We start from the raw sequence: 20,347 nt of genomic DNA on the forward strand, positions 1-20,347 counted from the left end.
TCCAAGTGACCACAGGAATAGCAAAACCCACCACATATTTTGGCACCTAACATGGACAAGAATCAAAGTGTAGGGGCCAGAAAACACTGAGTGTCTTAAGGAGATGGAACAAAATTGCTGAGAAAGGAGCTGGGGAAGAAAGAGAGTGAGAATGAAAGGTTACAAAGGAGAATGAAGAATTAACAATGCTATTAAGAGGAATGGAAGATGGCATGTATTTTAAGAAAGCTATGGAGAGAATGGACGAAAAGATCACTAACATAAGGAAAATGTGGGGTGTGGAAGGTGCAGGAGGGAGGAAGAAGGAAAATGAATACCTCTAATCCTGTGGCAGCACCAAGCACAGTAAGCAATGGGAGTAATGAAAAAAGGAGCAAAGGTTTGAAGGAAGAAAGGAAAAAGACAAAGACTGCTATGCAAGGGTAGATGAGGAAAGTGATGGACTAGAGTAAAGATTCTTTGTATTCATCATCAAATGAGAGTGAAATCATCAAATGAGAATGAAGGCACAAGAGGTGTTGAGTCAATAAATGGAGTGAATGAGTCTGAGCATGAAGTGGAATGTAAGGAAGTGTATAGGATTGTGTTATTTCAAGAAGTGCTGTGGATTTCAAGGTTTAATGTGACTGGAACAAGGGACATAATGTACTTTTCCAGGAAGTATTAAAATTCTTGTATAGAGAACAGAGAAAATAGATTATTCTGGGTGCAAGAGCTAGGGAAGGTTTCAGAAAGGAATTTTTGTTGAATTTTATGAGACAATCATGAGTGTAGGAGATAAGAAATACAGATAAGAAATACAGACTGAAAGAGAGTGACTGAACAAGTAATGAGATTGAAAGCAGGAGTGAAATATCAGAAAAAGATTGACACTGAAGAAGGGAGAATGGGAGAGAATGAGACTGCAAACCTGTACATTACTCATTGATTATAGACACTGGCTAAGAAGAAGTTTGGGAATGAACACAGAAAGCTTTGGTGAAAAAGTTTCTGGCTGCTGTACCTGCCAATATGGCCAAGTTCATGAATTTTAAGCATAAATGAAAAATGAGATGAGTGAATGGAAGGTTGAAACAGAATGATGTGCTGGAAATAACAGATCACAAGTCTAAACTGAATATGAAAGAATGAAAGCTGTGTGTACACAAGAAAAGAGAAAGTAAAATAACCCAGTACTGTACAGGTTATGGCTAAGTATTTGAATCAGTGTTATGAGAATGACAAAGTAAGAGAACAAGACAATAGTAGAATATAAGCCTGGAATGCTAGAATGAAGAAGACAGGAATGCAAATCTGAGGGGATAAAGGATATGGGAAAGCCAGAATGAAGAGCTTCAGAGGCAATGAAACAGGACACAAGAAGAGTGACTGCAGACTGTCACAGGTCCCCGTTTCAGCTATGGTGAGGTAGAACATCATGTGACACATTGTAAGAAAGTCAGTCAGTCAGATTTAGACCTTTTTAGTGAAACAGATTAGGGCACATAGCAAAAGTTACTAGCATGTGAAATGGCCAGCGATCAATTTAAGAATAAATAAATTCCTTCCTTATTCGTATTACTTCCTGTTTTATCCTCTCTTTGCTAACTGATAGAAATGAATGTCATCACTTTATTCTGAGAACTCTCTGTGGTTCATTTATTTCATTCATTAGTTCTTAACTGGGCTCTTTAATAATTCATTTATGCAGTCATACCTGAAAATTTACTGAATTTATATTTGCCATTTTGTACCTTGGACTTTATTATTAATTTTTGTAACTGAAATTCTGCAACTGTTAAATTGAAATAGTTTCTATTAGGAACTCATTTTTTAGCTGCCTAAATGTGATATACTGTACTGTATTTTGATGGATACCTTGTTGAAAAGTTGTTCCAGTTTTAACAGTGATAAAAGTCTACCCAGTCATCCAAAAGGCACAACCTCCCAAAAAAACTTTCAAGACTGAAAATGGTATACAGTGAAGTAATTAATCCATCATGGAAAAAATACCAGTTACCAGGAACAAAAATAATTATTAAATCACATAATAAAAAATTTTTAAATATCTTTATCATGCAAGCTTAGGCTAATTCCAGCACTCATATCTTGCAAAGCTTCCCTAACTTACATGACTTGCAACATGTCAGTATTAGTCAGTGTCTTGGACAAGTGCTTTGCGTACAATTCCTGGACAATTTCACTTTCAGGCCATTCACTAATGTACTCTGTTTTGATTTGCATCTTCTCCTTTTGCAACTGGATAAGCTGTTGGTCTGGGAGTTTGTGGCATGGGAAGCCCAACCCTCTTCAACATCACTAAGTTCCACAAACTTCATCTCCTTGCAAAACTAATGCGGAATGTTGCTCCTACTTGTAAATTTTTTCGTATAAGATAAAATTCTCTTCACATTTCTTCCATTCAGCAAAGCAGATGCTGAAGAGTGTTTTTAAAATTTAAATGGTAAACTGAACTTGTAAAGAGTTACTTATAAGCCCCTAGAGCTCTAGACATATTGGTTTAATTCTAATAATTTATTCAATGAAGTTCTACAAAATTATTCATTTTCATGAGATTGCTTTCTATGTTTCATTTTCAAGATGTGGCTATGTTAAAGTTTTGTATTTCTATGGATAATGTGAGTTGTTACAACTCACCAGAGTATATTCCACACCTTAAAGGAAGACTGACTCCTCTCTTATTACTTCCTTGGAGCTTAAACCTAGGTATATGCAATGCTCCTGGTGCCTTAAGCATCTGCACTGTGGTGAGATTAGACCCTATACTAGGAGCAGATTTTCACCTTTCTCAACCAAATCAGCAACTCATATTTTATGGGAGATAGGAAGCAAGCCATCCAACCTTCTCCTTCTTCATGGAGGGTACAACTATATTTGGACAAGGAGAGACTAATTGGTCAAGAAAAGACAAAACCCAATACCTAATTTAATTTAGAGTGACTACATAGGGCTTAGTCAGTATGAGTTGGTTCTAAGTACATTTGTTCTCAAGAAAAGGTAACATAGATAAAAAGATGAAAAAGATAAATGACAGAATTCAGAGAAAAATAAAGTGCACAAACAAGCACAGGTGACATAGGCTGAGGCTTAATAGCACTAGGAATGTATGAGATGTGAGGTCAAAACCCCACTTAACAGTAGTGAGTCAGTTATAAATTATTTGTTTAACCAGACCTCTGAACTCTTTTAGGGTTCTTCTCGGGCTGGAACCACTTAACAGTAATCTTACAATCTTGGGAAGCAAGATATTTTTACTAAATGTACATGAAATTTTATAACACACTCTGATATGAAAGGCTATTTAAGACAATGGTTTGTCCACAGTATGAACACATATATAATGATTAAATGATACCTACCTCCAGTAAAACCACACTGCTTAAAACTGACAAATGACACACTCAATATTTTATATGCTAATCTATATCAGCAAAAGGAAAATTTATAACTTAAATGTCAGATCAGCTATATCTGACCCACTAAAATGACAACTGGAACAATGTAACTACAATAATGTATTAATATAGGAAGTGTAATTTTTAATACAGATAAGTGCCAATGCATATAATTCAGTACACATACAATAATGTGTGCAGTGCAACTGCAGTAATTTTGTCTTCATAAACAAGACTAATAGTGCATTATGTGTAACATAGTTTTCACATTATCATGATATCTTTTCCCTATTGTTTTCCATATGTTAAAAGAAGTTCATCACAAACGGTACAGTATTCTACTTTTTAAAATTTCAAGACCCACAGCAAATGAGAATGACCTCCAAAGGCATCAAGCAGAGAAGATTTTGCCACCCTGTAACTGATTCTCCTTACAATAAAAGCCTCTTCTGTTCACAGAAATATTAAGAATTACCAGAAATGAACAAAATGACTAAAACTCTATAGAAGCATGGCTTGGATGCCAGATGCTGTCCATAATATAGCGTGCTCTGCAAAGGGCTGCATGCACACATGTTAACTGCAAGATATTGAAAATATTAACAGAAGAAGTAAATACTGTTTAATCAGTTTAGATATTTACATAATGAATGTATTATTAAGTATGACTAGAGATCAAACAAAGTACATTTTATATTTTTACATATGAAAATTCTGAGTAATTTAATTGTTAACATGATAACTGTAAATTAACCTACCAAAATAATGAAGACAAAAGCTATGTATCTAGAAGGCATTTCCTACTCTACAAGAATCTGTATTTGATCATTTTTGTTTCATCACAAGAACACTGCTGATACTTGCCCACATTCATGACCCTCAAATACCCTAGACAATAACAGAGGTATACAGTACATGCATATGCACTCACATCTATCTATGTCTGCAGTGCTGTTACCAGCATGCTTTTTCCAAAAGATTTCACTACTTCCCATTGAGTAGTACATCATCAAATTTGAACACCTTTAAAAGCATTATTTTACACACCTAACATTACGCATTGTCTCAAACTGCGGCGACTGCCAAAAACTTGAATAATACAGTGCAGCATACAGTATCTTAAAACATTAACTGAGATAGGCAAGACATCAATTTAAAGTATAGTACATGGAGAGGGTTTTAAATGCATAAAAAAGATTAGTGTGGAGTGAAAAATATTTTGGAATCTGGTCAGCAAGTCTTTATGGGAAGAAAAATTTTGTTTAAATAATGAAATATCTCAACAGAGTCCAACAGATCCAAACCAGCAGTGTCAGCTGTCAGCCTGGCTCTCCATATTTGATATCTACTCATTCACAAAAAATGAGTAACTCAATGCTGTCACCTGAACCAAATGACCTTGTAAGACTTTCAGTCTAAGCAATATGTAACAGAAAGATCTGATACCTTAGCAGTTAATTTTAATAATTCAGTAACAATGATTTTCTTTATTTGCTAACAAAAATCTTACTGAAAAAATTAGTTTTTAATAAAGCCCTTTACATGTAGTGGGCCCATTTCTTGCATCCAAATGGTCTCTGTCATTTCAGTCCCCTTGAAAAAAAGACAGTAGTCTGGAAGTACTCTGAAATGCATGGGAAGATCTTATGGTCTGTGTATTCAGCATTCATTCTTTGTGCATCTGAATCTTGAGCTGTGAGAAGGTGAAGCTGAGAGGAGGTGCATTTCTTATAAATATCCTGAGTATCAATTTAGGGGGAAACTTAAAGCTGATAAAGACCCAGGATGGCACAATCTATGAGACTCCACCAAAAGCAACTGTGATCTTCAGCATCCAACCCATCCTTCCAAGATACACAGCTGTCAAACAGAATCCTGACTGCAAAAGTAACTTTACAAGTCTTGTGCCATACAGTTCTCCCAGGGGCAACTAATGTATCAGAGAACAGAATCTATCCGTAAACTGTTATGTAGAGGCCAGAGTTTCCACACTGAGAATATACCCTAATAGATAACATAGCTGATATATTAAGAAATACTACAGGAAACAAATACGAGTTGATTCACCTGTTCAGCATCTTACTGAGTTCACAAAAGATCAGCATCATTCAAATGCATGGCCATCAAGGCCCCATTGCCAGAAGAGATTAAAAATACATAAAAAAAATGGGCTCATAAATCTTGGACAAATATTGAAAATATGTTGCTTGGCCATCTGTCGAAAAATCATTTCCCCTTAAAAATTACTGTTTGAGTTAAAAGGGTAAATGAAATTACTTCCTTACAGTTTCCCTGAAAGAGAAATTCTAGAAGTACCTCTGTGAGATTCTTGACTCTCGACAATGCCTCCAAATTGTTCCTTAAGAACAAGGGATAAAGGCATGATGCAAGAGTGACCAAGAGGTGACTTGTAGGAAGATCTACCAGAGACGTGCAGTTAACTAACTCCTCTCCAAGTCAAAATTCAAAAGAAAGGCTGTTTCCAACTAGAACTATAACCCACATGGCAGAGAATAATCACTACTTCTGTCATTCCAAAACGTGTAAGTCCAGTTACCAAGGAATAGCGGATGGAAACAACTTCACTACAGTAAGTGCAAAAGATACCATAATGCACCATGTAGGTGAAGCAAAACTACAATATGGTTTAGATATAGCCCCAGATATATCCACTGACAAGTTTGTCAGTGATGTTCCAGTGACTAGCTTCCAGGTCTGAAAATACTTCCAAAATGTTCTGTAAGGACAAGGATAAAAACTTTTATCTACTAGCAAGTTAAAAGGCTACTCCACTGGGGGTGAACTATTTTGGCAAGTAGATGTTTCAGGCATTAGAGTATGTCTGCTAGATGCTCCGGAAGCCTAATGGAGATTTGACATTTATTATATACCTAAACCAGCTAAAAAAAACTTCAGTTGACCACTTTCTGGATTGAGAGGAAGGGGTCTGTGACACAACTGATATGGAAAGGGGACTTTATGACATTTCTGGATCATGATGCCATATACTTCCAAAATCACCATGACACATACTTACAAATCCACATCCACTCATCCACAAGGAAGTTCTTTCACTTCTTGTGAGAGGGGAAGGTTTATCAGTTCTGCTTCCTCTGCTTTGGTCTTCTGACAGCTCCTCACATATTCACTAAGACACTTGCACCAGTTGTGACCTGGTTCTACAAAGATGGGATCTGTTTCTCTTATTACCTCAATGACTGGCTAATCATGGCTTCAAGAGAAGCTCTCCTTTTTCACCTGTCCATTCTCCTTAGGTTCTATTGCTTAATGGATCATGGAAGCCACTTACTTGGATGCTGAACACTATTCTGAGGGAGCTCACTTGACCCCCCTGAGGATAGGAATCATTTTTTGTTGTATCCATTCAGCAGTTTCAGTGGTGATCATTTCTGAGTGCCAATTCCTGGCTACTGGTGATCCATTACCATACGGCTGCTCTAGAGTTTAGGATTCACTCCAGCTAATCAACTGATGGAACTACAACTCCAGCTGATCAAAACATTACCTTGGACAAACCCAGCAGCAAGGAGTGTGGTTTTATGAATTTGATATTATAGTCGTGGGAAACTTTACACTTTTATGTTTTTTCATCCTTCGGTCCCACCAGGCAGGTCCTCATAAAGTTCCTGGCAATATTGAACCCGTGGATGACTCACAGTTCCTCTCTGGCTCCAATAAGGAGTTGTACACCTGGAACTAGTCACAAACTCACCCAAAGGGCATCTTCACACATGGAGGTTATCCAGCACTAATTCAGATTGTTGCTTTTCAGAGGTCACACAAATTGCAATAAAAATATTTTGCAGGGCCTCAACAACTAACCTTTAACAATATAAGTGGGCAAAGTTTGTTGCTTAGTGTAAAAACAGAATACTCTATATTCTATACCTATTCCCAATCAAGGACTTCTTCAGTTTTTGCTGTCAATTAAAACTTGTCATTATTTGTAATCACAGAATACAAGGCAGCCTTTTCTTGTGCATTCATTCAGCATTATTTGTGTTTGGGTTCAGCCAGACATTTCAGATTATAGCAATTTATCACTTTGGGAAGTCTATACTTTGGTCTTCATGGCCAGTAAGGTAAACTTAATCATCACCTAGTAACAATGGGTCATCTTAGGTCAAATTATTCAGGTGGTAAAATTTTGATGGCAAATCAGACACTTTATTCACGATGCCTATTATGTGATACATAGAGGAAAGCTAACACCACTGTTTTGGAAATACTGTATGGTATTGCTGAGGTACAGGTGTTTAGTTTCTAAATACATATCCAGGCTGTTTGGCTCCCAACAAAGACTAACTTGCTGTCTCAAGAGCCCAATTTCCATTTCATGTAATAATTGGTCCACAAGCACTAAGAGTATTGTTCATTTTATCTTAAAAAAAAAACAGACAAGAAAGATAACCTAAGCCATTCATGTGTATGCTGCTACTCAAAACTTAATTTACCAAGATTTCTACTTTTAAAGTGTATGTATGTATGTATGTATGTATGTATGTATGTATGTATGTATGTATATGTATGTATGTATGTATGTATGTATGTATGTATGTATATGTATATATATAATATAAATTATATATAACCATAAATATCATATAATATCCAGTTCACTATACCTCAGGAATAACTTGCACAGAGGGGGAATTATTACTGATAAGTACTTTGCCTTTGGCAGGAGCTGAACCATTGCCTGGTTTAGAAACAAGAGACAATGATTCTGACCAATGAGCTATCAAGTGGTCAAACACTGTCTATCACTAATTCTAAACCAGGCAATAGTTTGAATCATTCCTGAGAGGAAACACTTATCAATTATAATTCCCCTTGTATGTAAGTTATTCTCAAGGTATAGGATATTAAACAATATTTGAGGTTTAATATACATAAATGTAAAACAGTCACACTTGTTTATGTGACATAAGTACAGTATATATATATATATATATATATATATATATATATATATATATATATATATATACAGTCCGAACGACTCCCAATTTATTACTGTAATAAGCGTTTTTTCTTGCGATTTCCGCCCGAATATATTTTCCCCAATTTATCGTTCGTCTGGCAGCCTGTATTGTCTCGCTGTTCGGTACCATGAGTTTCTAATGCACTTCAGTGATACTCAAGCTATCACAAAGGTCGGCTGTCATTGTATCGCTCGTGCCCCATTCACACACCGCTACATTTACGCGCTCTTGCGCTAGCTAATGAATTATGGCTAAAACTTCCTTATCCTTGGTTAAAAGCAGAAATTGTGACCCTATGGAAAACTGGCAAGTCAATGTCAGCTATTGCAAGAGAGCTGGGAATCTCTAAAAGCACCGTCTCATTGTGGTGCAACCAACAGGAGACCTTGATTCATCACTGAAGCGGAAGAAAGGCTCAGGAGGCCATACAAAAGAACGGATAACATTTTAAAAAAGGATTGTTATGGAACATCCATCAATGCCAGCCAAAATTTTGAAGTCTCAAAACCTGATCTGCTTAGGAACGTATCTGAACGGACCGTGCAACATCGATTGCAGAAAGACCTTGGTCTCCCAAGCAAAGCCCTCCTCACTAAGCCTATGAAAAAAAAAAAGGATGGCTTTTTGCAGAAAATATTTGAAGTGGACTGAAAAGGATTGGGAAAGGGTAGTTTTTAGCGATGAATCTAACTTCCACATTATTCATAGCGCTGGCAAGAAAGTAAGGAGGCCCCAAGGATCTAACCTTATGCATCAAAAATACACAGTCAAGACTGTGAAACATCCAGCTTATGTGATGGTATGGGGATGTTTCAGCGGATATGGGGTAGTGGGGGATTATATTTTCTCCCAGAGAGCACGACAATGAATGGAGAGATTTATGAAAATGTCTTGGAAAATGAATTAGTCCTTACAAGGAACTTTTGGGCATATATTTATGCAAGATGGAGCACCTTGCCACCGATTTCACAAGGTCACAAACCTTCTTAAGGAATTTAATATTCAGAAATTAGACTGGCCAGGCAATTCACAGATTTAAACCCAATTGAAAATTGCTGGGCATACATGAAACGGAAACTGAAGGCACTAGCAGATGAGAAAACGTCCCTCCCAAAATTGAAGGATGCCATCCGTAAGTTTTGGTTTGAAGACATGGATGCACAATATTTCAAAGATTTAGCACATTCAATGCCAAGAAGGTTAAAGCTGTACTTAAAAATAATGGAGAAATGTCTAAGTATTGAAAAAATATAAGTGAACTAAAATTTTCCCTTTTATTTTCCTTTTTTATATCATTGCTATGATTTGTTTACAAATGTAGTGGGCGTTCGTTTTTTTATGACTGTATATATATATATATATATATATATATATATATATATATATATAGTAATCCCTCAATTATCCATATCTTCATTATCTGGAATACGACATTATCCGACAAAATCGGACCAGGGACCATGGCTCAAGGATGTTATATATATAAATTTCAAAACATTTGGAAAACTGCTCTCTGATAATTGGCAATACAGTACCGCCTGGCCTCAGGAAAATGTTGGTAACATTGCTTACACTCAAACAGATGACTAAGAAAAGGTTCTGAGGTATGGGGGAGGCCCAGAGATGTTTCTTAGGTGGGGGTGTGGGTTGGATGTCTGGGCACCATGGGAGAGGAGGGGCAGTAAGGTTGTGTAGAGGAACTCACTTAGAGAAGGGGTTGTTCTGGAAGGTGGGTGGGGCTGCAGAGTAGATTCTATGGCTGGGAGGGGGTGGGGATGCAGTGTTGGATGGGTGAAAAGGGCTAGGTAGATGTCTGACTTGCTAGAGCTTGTTTTGTTTTGTGTTTTTAGGTTTAGGATTTTTCCACATTTTACTAAAAGATATGTTACAGTCATATACTGTAACAAAACAAAAACAAAAACGAGATATCTGTGTTTAAATATATATATATATATATATATATATATATATATATATATATATATATATATATATATATATATATAGAGAGAGAGAGAGAGAGAGAGAGAGAGAGAGAGAGAGAGAGAGAGAGAGAGAGAGAGAGAGAGAAAACAACTGAGGTATCGCTTAGATTGAAGCCTATACAGTAGCACATACACTCCACTTTTTTATGTATATTTTACACAATTCTCATTGATATATTTTGCTGTACAGTATTATCTAATTCTTTATTTTTACAGCCCTAAAGATAAACGCAAACATGTGCTTAGGCTACATATAGTACATATATTCCGACTCATTCAGAATAAGTAGAGCATTTCAAATTGTCAGTGTTATCGTATAGCCTAAACGACTTGAAACGTACTAACCTGATCACTTGCTAGTCCAAACTGCGACTGAATCACTGCTTTGCGTTGTGTATATTAATCTAAAACATAAGTGATATAAACTTGCTGTTGGCGCATTCAATGTTCCTAGCTTAAAATACAGTAGAATCAGATTGGCATGAGCACAATCTCTACTTCGTAACCTTCATCCACAGTACACCTCAAGAAATTATCCTTACATTTAGATATGCATATCTCCTAAAGGAATTTCCCTAAATGAACTTTACGATGAAAAGGAATACTTAAGTGGATTTGAAGGCACTGACAACTATGACTGCATTCCCTTCTCCTGAGTCCCTATTTGATCTGCACTGTATCAAGGCTATGACAAGACTGGTTTCATGGCCATCTTTGACCAACACCAAACATTCAACTAACCACCAGACAAACAACTGATGCCGGTAGTTAAGCACTATTACACGTATACTTACAGTTAAATAAACGAAACAGCCAAAACAACGCTTTTCATTACTAAATACAAACACAACAAAACATAATATCTTTTTCTACATAATACGTATTTCCACTTTACATAAATTTAGAAAGAATACATAAAACTATACCACAACTTGCAGAAAAGTACAATCTCTCTTGTCGAAGTTTCGACAACATACTCTCAAAATCATTTGCTGGCACTGGTAGCACAAGACTTGAGTTATAAATGGCACATGGTGCCAACATCCACATGTTCACATTTTAAATATTTTATGTACATTAGATGAAATATCAAGTGATAAAATATTCCCTTTTTATGATATGTGCGATACTCATACTTGGAGTCAACTAAACTTGAAATGAAATACTGTACAGCAAATCACTAATGGCAAAAAAGAGGCAACACGTGATACAAGGCTAATAAACACACACAAAAACACAATGTGTAGCCTACCAAACTGTGTGTCGCATACATGAGAAAAGGAAGAGGATTGCTTTTTCGTGTACTGTATTTTGGTGAAAATAATAGAAATTGTTTGTGTAAACTATTATGTTGTGTTGCATAAGAGAAAAAAAATGGTTTATTTTTTTATGTACAGTATGATGTATTTTACAGTGTTTAGGTAAATGAAAAACACTGTGTAGCCTACCGCACTGTGTCGCATACGAGAGAAAAAGAAGGGGTTAACTTTTTTGTGTGATGTCTTTTGAGGAAAATGAAAAGTTTTTTTTTTGTAAACTATCATATTGTGTTGCATATGAAAGAAAAAAGGGGTTACCTTCATTTGTGTACAGTGCAATGTATTATACAGTGCTAGGGGCAAATGAAAAAATTTGGTAGACTATTGTACTACGTATCGCATCCGAGAGAAAAAGAAGGATTTTGCTTTTTTGTTTTAAAGTGTATTTATGGAGTTTATTTTGTTACAATTAAGGGAAAATAAGGACATAATTACTTTTTGCAAAAAGTTCACAGTTTAAAGTGTTATGGTTGTTGTTTATAAACATATTTAGAGTTTAAATATATATATATATATATATATATATACATAAATATATATATACTGTATATATATTATATATATATATATATATATATATATATATATATATATATATATATATATATATATATATATATATATATATATATATATATATACAGGCAGTCCCAGGTTATCGGTGGGGTTCTGTTCCAACGGCGTGACGTTAAGCAAAAAATCACCGATAACCAAAAATCAGCGATTTTCGGTTATTGGCACCTCTATTATGTATGCATTGGTGCCGATAAGTGGAAATTGGCACATATCGGTGTCGAAAATTGCTGATTTCCAACGCTAGACAAGTGCCGAAAAAACGGATCGCCGATAACCGAGCCCACCGATAACCGGGAACTACATATAATATATATATATATTGTCCGTATGCTGACCTTTTTTCTTCTGTATTAATTAATTAAGTTAAGTCTCATCCTCAGTGACCCTTTGCTTGTTTACCTGTTGTTACAGTTTTGTTTTTCTTTTCAAGTAATGTTGTCCAAGCCCCGCCTCTTTGTGAGGTATTGTTTACTGTCCCGTGATTTTGGGCTGCAGTGTGTTTCTGAGCTATATTTCAAGTTGTTGCTGTTTGCCTGTTGCTGCTGCTGACATTATTACCAAATATTTTGGATTACCAGCCCTTTCGGGGATTGCAACTGTGTGGCACTGTTCTCCCCTGTACTGGAAGGAGTTTTGCAGCATTTCATCTGCACCACTGGCTCAGTTTAATACCAAGGGAACCACTCTGATAGTCGGTAAGGTACTTGTGACCTTTGAAGTCTTCGGCTTGATGTGATCTTTGGGCTCTACCGCTGCCTGTTGGGCCCTATTATTCCAGACTACCAGGGATAACTCCAGACATGGAGTTTGCTATTAGCATTATTCAGGAGACCTCAAAATACTGAATTATTCATTTAATTATTAGAGTGTAAATGTAAGGATAATTTTTCTTATTGACCCTCTTCCTTTCGGGCCCCCTTTGTAAGTATGGATGTGTTATCTTCTTTATTTAATAGTGTAAGTGTTTAGGGTATTATTTTGTAAGGGTAATTGTGTTTTTGATTATTTTATGTATGTTTACGAGGTTCAGGTCTTACTTCAGTCTGAAGTTTACGCATTAAATATTTAGTAGTTATTTTCGGTGTTTATTTGCGCCCCCCCCAACCCTTGAATTTTCTTGCACAAATTGTGGTAGTTGCACGATTCCACCCATTATGGACTTCATCGCTGTGTAGGTGAATACTGTATTGCTATGACTGCTATTATAAATTGGAAGTTCTGTAGTTGTGTTATATATATATATATATATATATATATATATATATATATATATATATATATATATATATATATATATATATATATATATATATATATATATATATATATATACACAGTATCATGTGTAAAGTAATTCTTCATCAACTGGAATAATAGAGCCAAAGGCCCATCGGAAAATGGCAAAAGCCAGATAATGGAGAGTAAAAAAAAGTCTAGGCATTGAAGGGTAACTCCTTACAATTTCTCACCTATCCTTGTCAATACCACGTAACTGTAAACACTCAGTATGCTTATAAGCAACAACCATCACATTTTAAGCTGAAATATTTTTGCAAAGGGCATTTATCTACCTTTTTTCCCCATATCTGTAACAAAATATACTGCTTAAATACATTGGAAAAAGTGTAACCCCTTCTTTTCTTCCGCATGCATAACACAATTAAGAAGGTGGGCAGCCTATCTGTTCACACACAACCTACCATGGTTTTACAACCATTTATATATTATTATACAGCAACTTTCTTATCAGTTGTTACCATAATGTATTGCCATAAAGGAGTTACAAAATGGGTGTATGACCTACTGACCTAGGCTAGGTGTTACACTCATAATATCCATTAGCAAAAGTCAAATAGACTATTACAGTGTATTTAAGATAACGGTAACGGTTATGAAACTGATATTTTACTTAGTGAATCAATTTATATTGTATTATTATCATGTTATATCATCATCTTAATATTTATTAGAAAACCAATTGATTGCCGTTTGCAATGACTAATGTTCATGTTCTAAGAATTAGCTGATTAAGCCTACTAGCAAAAGAATAAGGGGAATCATTTTTTAGTTGCTAAAATACACAAATGTATTACTGGCATTATTATCTTTACTTTTGTATTACTGGAATTATTTTTGTACATGCAAAACGGGTATACAAACATAAACTAGCACCCTTTACCCTACAGTAAAATCCTTCAAAATCAGAAAACAACTGTTTTCCGATTCGTTTGCTTACATCGTACTAAATGTTGTTTATGTCAGCTATTTGGTAAGTGGCTCTTAATTATAAGAGATGGTTATGCATTGTTACATAAGCCATAACTTTGCTAATCTTGTCTGAGAGCCTAGCCTAGTACAAACTACTGAAAACGAAATGCATTCAGTTTGTAACACACAAACTTTGTGTATTACATTACAATACCCTGTGTTTACATCTTTAGTAAACATGGCATTTCTCGATGACGAATGTTCAAAGCAAATTCATTTTAAAAACACTACTAAAAAGTAGTTGATTATTTTCTGTTTTATTAGAATTAATGATTTTTTAATTTTGTCTCATATCACAAAAGCTTAACTTGTATGCCTGTGAGTGTGTGTTTACATCTACATGTGCCATCTCTACATAGTGTGTGTGTTTCTAACATGGTATCACATTTGCCATTTGTCTTTTTTGCTTTGCTTGATTTACTGTGCAGTATTTCATTATAAGTTGAGTTGACTAAGTATGATCATCTCACATATCATAACAGTACACAAGAGAATATTTTATCATGTTGATATTTCATCTCAATTGTTCTCTCTCTCTTTCTCTCTCTCTCTCTCTCTTACCCTACGTACATGACTGTGTTTATCTTTTGGGCTGTAAAAATAAAGGAGAAAATATGGTAAAAATATAAATGAGAACAAACCATAAAATACAAATAAAAAGTATAAGCTTAACAACTCGAAGAAAGCTCTAAGAAGCCTCAACACTGTGTGTGCGTTTCTTAGCGCGGTATCACGTTTGCAATTTTTTTTATTTGCTTAGTTGCCTCCAAGTATGATTACTGCACATATCATAACAGCACACAGGAATATTTTATCACTGTTGATATTTCATCTCTCTCTCTCTCTCTCTCTCTCTCTCTCTCTCTCTCTCTCTCTCTCTCTCTCTCTCTCTCTCTCTCTCTCTCTCTCTCTCTCTCTCTCTCTCATACCCTATGCACATGATTGCATTTATCTTTTGGGTTGTAAAAATTTAAAAAATGACAAAATAGAGTAACAATAAAATTGAGAATAGCATAAAATATATATAAAAAAAATCATAAGCATAACAACAAGAACAAAACAACCTGTATCAAGTCAGATGTCTACCTAGGGGATACTGCTCCTCAGCTTCACCCATCTTCCAAAACAATCCTTCTTCACACAGCCTTACTGCTCCTTTTCCATGTTGCCCAGCCATCCAACCCACCCCATCCCACCTTAGAAACTTCTTGAGGCATCCCCCTCACCACCCCTAAACCCTTTCTCAGTCTGTTTGAGTGTAAACAGTGTTACCAACATCTTCCTGAGGCCACACAGCATTGCCAACCATTGAAGAGCAGTTTTTCAAATTTTTGAAATTTATATGTATCATATATCTTATATTATATAACTTTGGGGCCTTGGTCCCTGCTCCAAGTTTGTTGGATAATGTTGAGTTCTAGATAATGGTGGTCTGCATAATTGAAAAATTACTGTATAATATATATATATATATATATATATATATATATATATATATATATATATATATATATATATATATACACATACACACATGTAGACCATCGATTTTCTGGTATCCACTGGTCCAGAATCTCTTTTAATCCAGACATAATTATGATCAAAACTTTAAAATGTCCATCAAAACTTGAAAATTCCCACCGCCGCTAGACTAGTTTACTGGGTGTCCAATAGATGGCACTGAGTGCTCCAGCACTCATTCTGTTTGTTTACTGTGTTAATGCTGGCAGTGAATGTTGAATACTGTTACATTATTTGCTAATTTTGCTTATATTTTTGGTAAATCTTAAAGAAAAAGGATTTGATAAGAATTGCTATAAATAAGCATATACTGTACAGTATTACTGATAATGTCTTGCTGAATCACATGATATAGGTCTAATATCAAGCAAACAATTATACCTCATCTAAAATCCATGTTATATGTCCTACATAAAAAGGACAGAGTACCTCAGTGGTCGATTTTGCATAAAAAATGGGCATGGAGAGATGCAGGAGAACTAGAACAGTAGAAGGTAATTATTCAGAAGGTGCACACCTTCGTAGATTGCGTTATTTAATTGTTTATACCTGTATTTCATTTAATTACTTAATATATATCTAATATTTTTAAAAAATAAAAAATCCGGCATGGGCTAGGAACCAAGGATGCCAAAAAATTTATGGTCTACCTGTATTTATATATTGTGTGTGATTATATATATATATATATATATATATATATATATATATATATATATATATATATATATATATATATATATATAGTGTATATGTGTACAGTATATACTGTATATATATCTATTACATACTGTATATGTACATATATATAGTTGTGAGTGTATATCTATTATATATATATATATATATATATATAATATATATATATATATATATATATATATATATATATATATATATATACACATGCATATATATATATATATAATGTGTGTGCATATCTATTATATATATGTATATATATACACATACAAACATACATATATATATATATATATATATATATATATATATATACATTATATATATATGTATATATATATACATTATATATATGTATATATATATATATTATATATACATTCAAGGCCCACAGAAAGTCAAAATACAATTTAAACATGTTATGATTTAATGAATAAAATAAATTTTGATTTGTTAAAAGCCAGCTTCCACAAAAAGAGGCAACATAGCTCTTCATGGTTACATTTAATGAGGGAGCTATTTTTTCATTGGTGTACTGTACATGTGACACACCCAGATGTATCACTGATTTAAAAGTGGGTATGAAGCCATGAAGACATTCTTCACTTTACAAGACCTGTCATTGGCTTTGGCTCTTTCTCCAGAGGTAGTAATGGAGACAAAGATTCCTAATGGCTTCCATGCCTCGCCAAGCCCTCCAGTTCAGTCTTGGACACCTCCTGGTAAGTTATATTCCTACTTGGAGGAAGAAGCTGAAATTTCAGGGATTTACTGTTTTTTATTTTCTTTCCTAAAAGGAACTGAAAAGAATTACTAAAAATGTATTGTCTGACAAAGTTAGTTCAAATGACAGCTTAGCTTAAAGGATGTTTTACTGCCATTTTACTGGAGGGGGGGAGGCAAACATAAAGACATATACAGCAACTAAAGCATTTCTCTCCATTAAACAGTGATGGGCTGAATTAGGTAACAAAATAATCTAGCAATAGTTGTTGAAATTCTTTCTGACAGATGATACTGAAGAACTATTTATTACACATCACAAATGTTTATAACTTTTCTTGCCTTATGGGTAATACTATGCCACAATTCTTGTGCTATTATATTGCAAGATATATTTAGATGGATAATAACCTTCCAAGCACTGGCTAGAAATAATCCAAATACAGTAATCTCTTTCAGACCTCATGCCACAATTTTTCTTGCAAGTATTTTAGTATGCTGTTGAATGGAGCAGCAGTAACTTACAAAAGAAATATCCCTACTTGTTCAATAAAATGGACAATACTACACATTGTGTTTGTAAACCACATAAAAAAAGGTTCAACCATAGACACATAAAAAGACAAGTTATTTATAGGTAAACACATTCTATGTTCAACATTTACAAAAATACCTTAACTGAAGTCTTGTCAATAAGAGCCTTACTGGCAGCTTTATCCACGAGAGCATTATCTTTTTCTTTGGTTGTATTTTGTTTTTTAGCAGCAATTGGGGGGGCATTAGCTTTACTGCGATTGTTAGATGGTTTTGGGGTTTTCTCTGAACTAGAATTGGGAGTTTTACTATTTGGTGCTACTTCATTTTTTATGTCTTTATTTTTGATACTGCCTGTTTTTGCTGATACCTAGAAAGAAAGAAAAGTCCTGTGAACTTGTACAAATATGCAACTATCTACTGTATTTCACACGTTTCAAGACCACTGACAATACTGTACCACAGTACAGTATTGGAAAATGTTGACTGGAGATAATTTACAGAAAGAGACCTTCCTTTACCAAAATAATAAAGGCAACTGATTAACCCTGTTATAGTCTATAAAATGAAGTTCCTTTTTATACATGCAGAAATCTTACAAAACCATTTGATTGCACAGACACATGTACTTATATTAAGAAAACAAAAGATTCACTGATCTACGTCAATAACTGAATTACTGTACCACAAGAAAATAACAAAGGCCTAGCCTGGGCCACATAATAGCACATAAAAATAAACAGAAGTACAACATGAGATGCATAGGTTAATAGCTCTCATTCAAGGTAAATCATATCCATCACAAAGCTGCTTTCCACTCATATTGATGAGAAGATAAACTTTAATTCATATACTGCAAAATAATCAAGTACTGAAAGGGAAGAAAGGAAAGAAGAGGAGAATCTTGCACAATAAATAATGAAAGCATCTTCCATGATTGTATATCTGTAAACACACTTAAAAAATATTGCCAGGTAGCTGCATCTTCCATGATTGTATAGCTGTAAACACAAAAAATATTGCCAGGTAGCTAAGATTTACTTGTAAAACTTCCAACATCTACAATGATGATGATATTAGTCACAGGCTTCAGACAAATTCTCCCATTGTTGGAATGCTCTTGTCCAGTTCAGATTTTATCAGCATTCCAGGAGCTTTATCTTTTAAACAAAACTGCTAAGAGATCTGCTTCCATTTGACAGCAATGACAGTCATAATTTAAATAAATGTACCAAGGTCCCCAGACTGTCTTCTTCCTTGAGTTTTATGTCAACATGGATATGCTACTACCACCTTTGGCAGGGCCATAGTTTAGGAGGAAAATATTTATGGCTATAAAATTTATACCAAGAATAAAGGAAATCATAAACATCAATTTCAGGCCAGGAGCCCATTCTATTGTCCTCCACAGATGAAAATATGGTCCTAGACCCATAAAATAACCTTCAAAAAAAAATACAGAAATCTTTGAGACATTCATCATTTTGTAAAATATAAATTAAATTTCATTTCCACTAACAAAAAATTACCAGAATCTCACCCTTTCATATATATATATATATATATATATATATATATATATATATATATATATATATATAGTATAAGGCAGTCCCAGGTTTATGACAGGGGTTCCATTCTTACGGTAGCGCGTCGACGCTGAAAATCATCGTAAACCGAAAAATCGTTGAAAATCGTCAATAATCCTAATAAAACCTTACTTTTAATGCTCTGGGTGTATTGAAAACGATGTAAACTGCATTTTTATTGAGTTTTTTTTATAAAAAAAAAAGCCTCCAAATTTTTATTATTCTGCCATTTTAGAGCCATAATCTTCCGTCGGATCGGATAGTTGATTGTCTATCGTAACCCTGGAAAATGCGTCGTAAACCAGGAAATAATTTCTGATGAATATATCTGAAAAGCGTTGTAAGCCGGACCCATCGTAAACTGGGGACTGCCTGTATATATATATATATATATATATATATATATATATATATATATATATATATATATATATATATATATATATATATATATATATATATATATATATATATATATATATATATATATATATATATATTATATATTATATATATTATATATATATATATATTATATATATTTATATACATATATATACATATTATATACATACATACATATATATATATATATATATATATATATATATATATATATATATATATATATATATATATATATATATATATATATATATTGTGAGGCTTAGTGCCTGTTTTGTCTGTGGAACGATTGTTCCCTTGTTGAGAGTGCACTCCTTTTCCCGG

General features: G+C 34.2%; 1 protein-coding gene across 6 annotated transcripts in view; it reads right to left on the minus strand.

The window, feature by feature from the left end:
- IFT54 (intraflagellar transport 54) overlaps positions 1-20,347 on the minus strand; it is a 475,732-nt gene that overhangs the window by 296,939 nt on the left and 158,446 nt on the right. For 4 of the 6 annotated variants that reach the window (XM_067100323.1, XM_067100322.1, XM_067100327.1 and 1 more), the window contains exon 5: positions 18,169-18,399. The exons of the other annotated variants lie outside the window; for them this stretch is intronic. In XM_067100323.1, the coding sequence (XP_066956424.1) occupies positions 18,169-18,399 (231 nt within the window). The remainder of the gene's footprint in view (positions 1-18,168; positions 18,400-20,347) is intronic. 6 annotated transcript variants of the gene reach the window in all.

This window comes from Macrobrachium rosenbergii, chromosome 56 (genome assembly GCF_040412425.1).
Source record: "Macrobrachium rosenbergii isolate ZJJX-2024 chromosome 56, ASM4041242v1, whole genome shotgun sequence".
NCBI classification, from domain to species: domain Eukaryota; kingdom Metazoa; phylum Arthropoda; class Malacostraca; order Decapoda; family Palaemonidae; genus Macrobrachium; species Macrobrachium rosenbergii.